The sequence below is a fragment of the Cavia porcellus genome, unplaced genomic scaffold (assembly GCF_034190915.1).
Source record: "Cavia porcellus strain 051 isolate PalLab524CR breed Dunkin Hartley unplaced genomic scaffold, mCavPor4.1 scaffold_18, whole genome shotgun sequence".
In the NCBI taxonomy this organism is placed as follows: Eukaryota; Metazoa; Chordata; class Mammalia; order Rodentia; family Caviidae; genus Cavia; species Cavia porcellus.
The window spans coordinates 42,810,083-42,811,430 of record NW_026947501.1 but is presented as its reverse complement, the minus strand read 5'-3'; the positions used below and the strand labels follow the sequence as shown (position 1 = coordinate 42,811,430).

General features: G+C 45.0%; 1 gene segment (V, D, J or C); it reads left to right on the top strand.

Annotated features, from left to right (window-relative positions):
• Nucleotides 1-500: 500 nt before the first annotated feature.
• Nucleotides 501-1,117, top strand: LOC100723538 (immunoglobulin kappa variable 1-27-like). The segment is given in 2 exon segments: nt 501-588; nt 708-1,117. Coding segments are annotated over 2 exon segments (465 nt in total).
• Nucleotides 1,118-1,348: the final 231 nt, after the last annotated feature.

The following is a 1,348-nucleotide window of genomic DNA, read 5'->3' as shown; positions in this document are numbered from 1 at the left end:
TTTCAAATTTTTTGCCAATAAGAATCTTTTTTTTTTTTTTTTGGTCTTTTTTTCATTTTTATCAGTACCAGGGATTGAACTCACAACCGCCGGCTTGTAAGGCAGGTGCTTATGCCACTGAGCTAAATCCCCAGACCCTGCCAATAAGAATCTTTTGGGGTAATAAAATGCACAACACTCTCAATTTCATAGATTTTACTATGTGGCTCTTATAAAGAAGGAGATGATCTTTCATTGTTACAAATAAGAAGGAGACACATTATTCCATGTACTCATTTCTATATTTCAAGTCTCAAAGCTCTTCTGTATCTCATGTAATTGGCAGGACTATTTTCATTAAACTAGTCTGACCTGGGATATATAGGTACGCTGGGCCTGAGCTGAAGTACTGAGGTGAATCAGCCCTACAGCTGTGCCCAGCCCTGCCCAGCCCCTGCTGATTTGCATGTCCCCAGGGCACAGCCCAAGCCTTCAAAACTTTTTAACAGGATGCTCACAACCTGGTCAGGACTCAGTCCCAGTCAGCACACAGCATGGACATGCGGTTCCCCGCTCAGCTCCTGGGGCTCCTGCTGCTCTGGCTGCCAGGTAAGGTTAGGTAACACTGAGAATTTCTTCAGCACAGTGTGGTCAAGGCAACCCAGTTTTCATGGAAGAATTCTTATGACATAATCCTATGGGTATTTCTGTTTTATCCCCAATGTCAGATACCAGATGTGACATCCAGATGACCCAGTCACCAACTTCCCTCTCTGTATCTCCTGGAGAGAGAGTCACCATCACTTGCAGAGCCAGTGAAGACATTTACACTGGTTTAAATTGGTATCAGCAGAAACCAGGGAAAGCTCCTAAACTCCTGATCTATGTTGCAAGCAATTTGGTACCCGGGGTCCCATCCAGGTTCAGTGGCAGTGGATCTGGGACAGTTTACAGTCTCACAATCAGTTCTGTGGAAGCTGAAGATATTGCAACTTATTACTGTCAGCAGCTTAAAGATTCCCCTCCCACAGTGATACAAGCCATGACAAAAACCACCCAGAAGCAGAAGTGTGAGGCTGTGCTGTCCCAGCTGCTCCTCATGGTGCCCTCTCTTCCAGAAACTATTTCTCAGATGTAAACAGGCTTTCAAGTTCACTGGAAGATTATGGAAGTAGGGTCAAGGAGGCTCCTCGTACTCTAAATCTCTATCTCTTCTCTGCCCCAAGGACATGTAGGGAAAGTGGATTTTGGTACTGCATCAGCAGCTGAAATTCATACCAAAAACTAGAAATTTGTGCTCTCTTTCTCTCCTGTCTCTCCCCACCCTCTGTCTTTCTTGTTCCCTCCATCCTTCCCTCTGTTTCTCTCT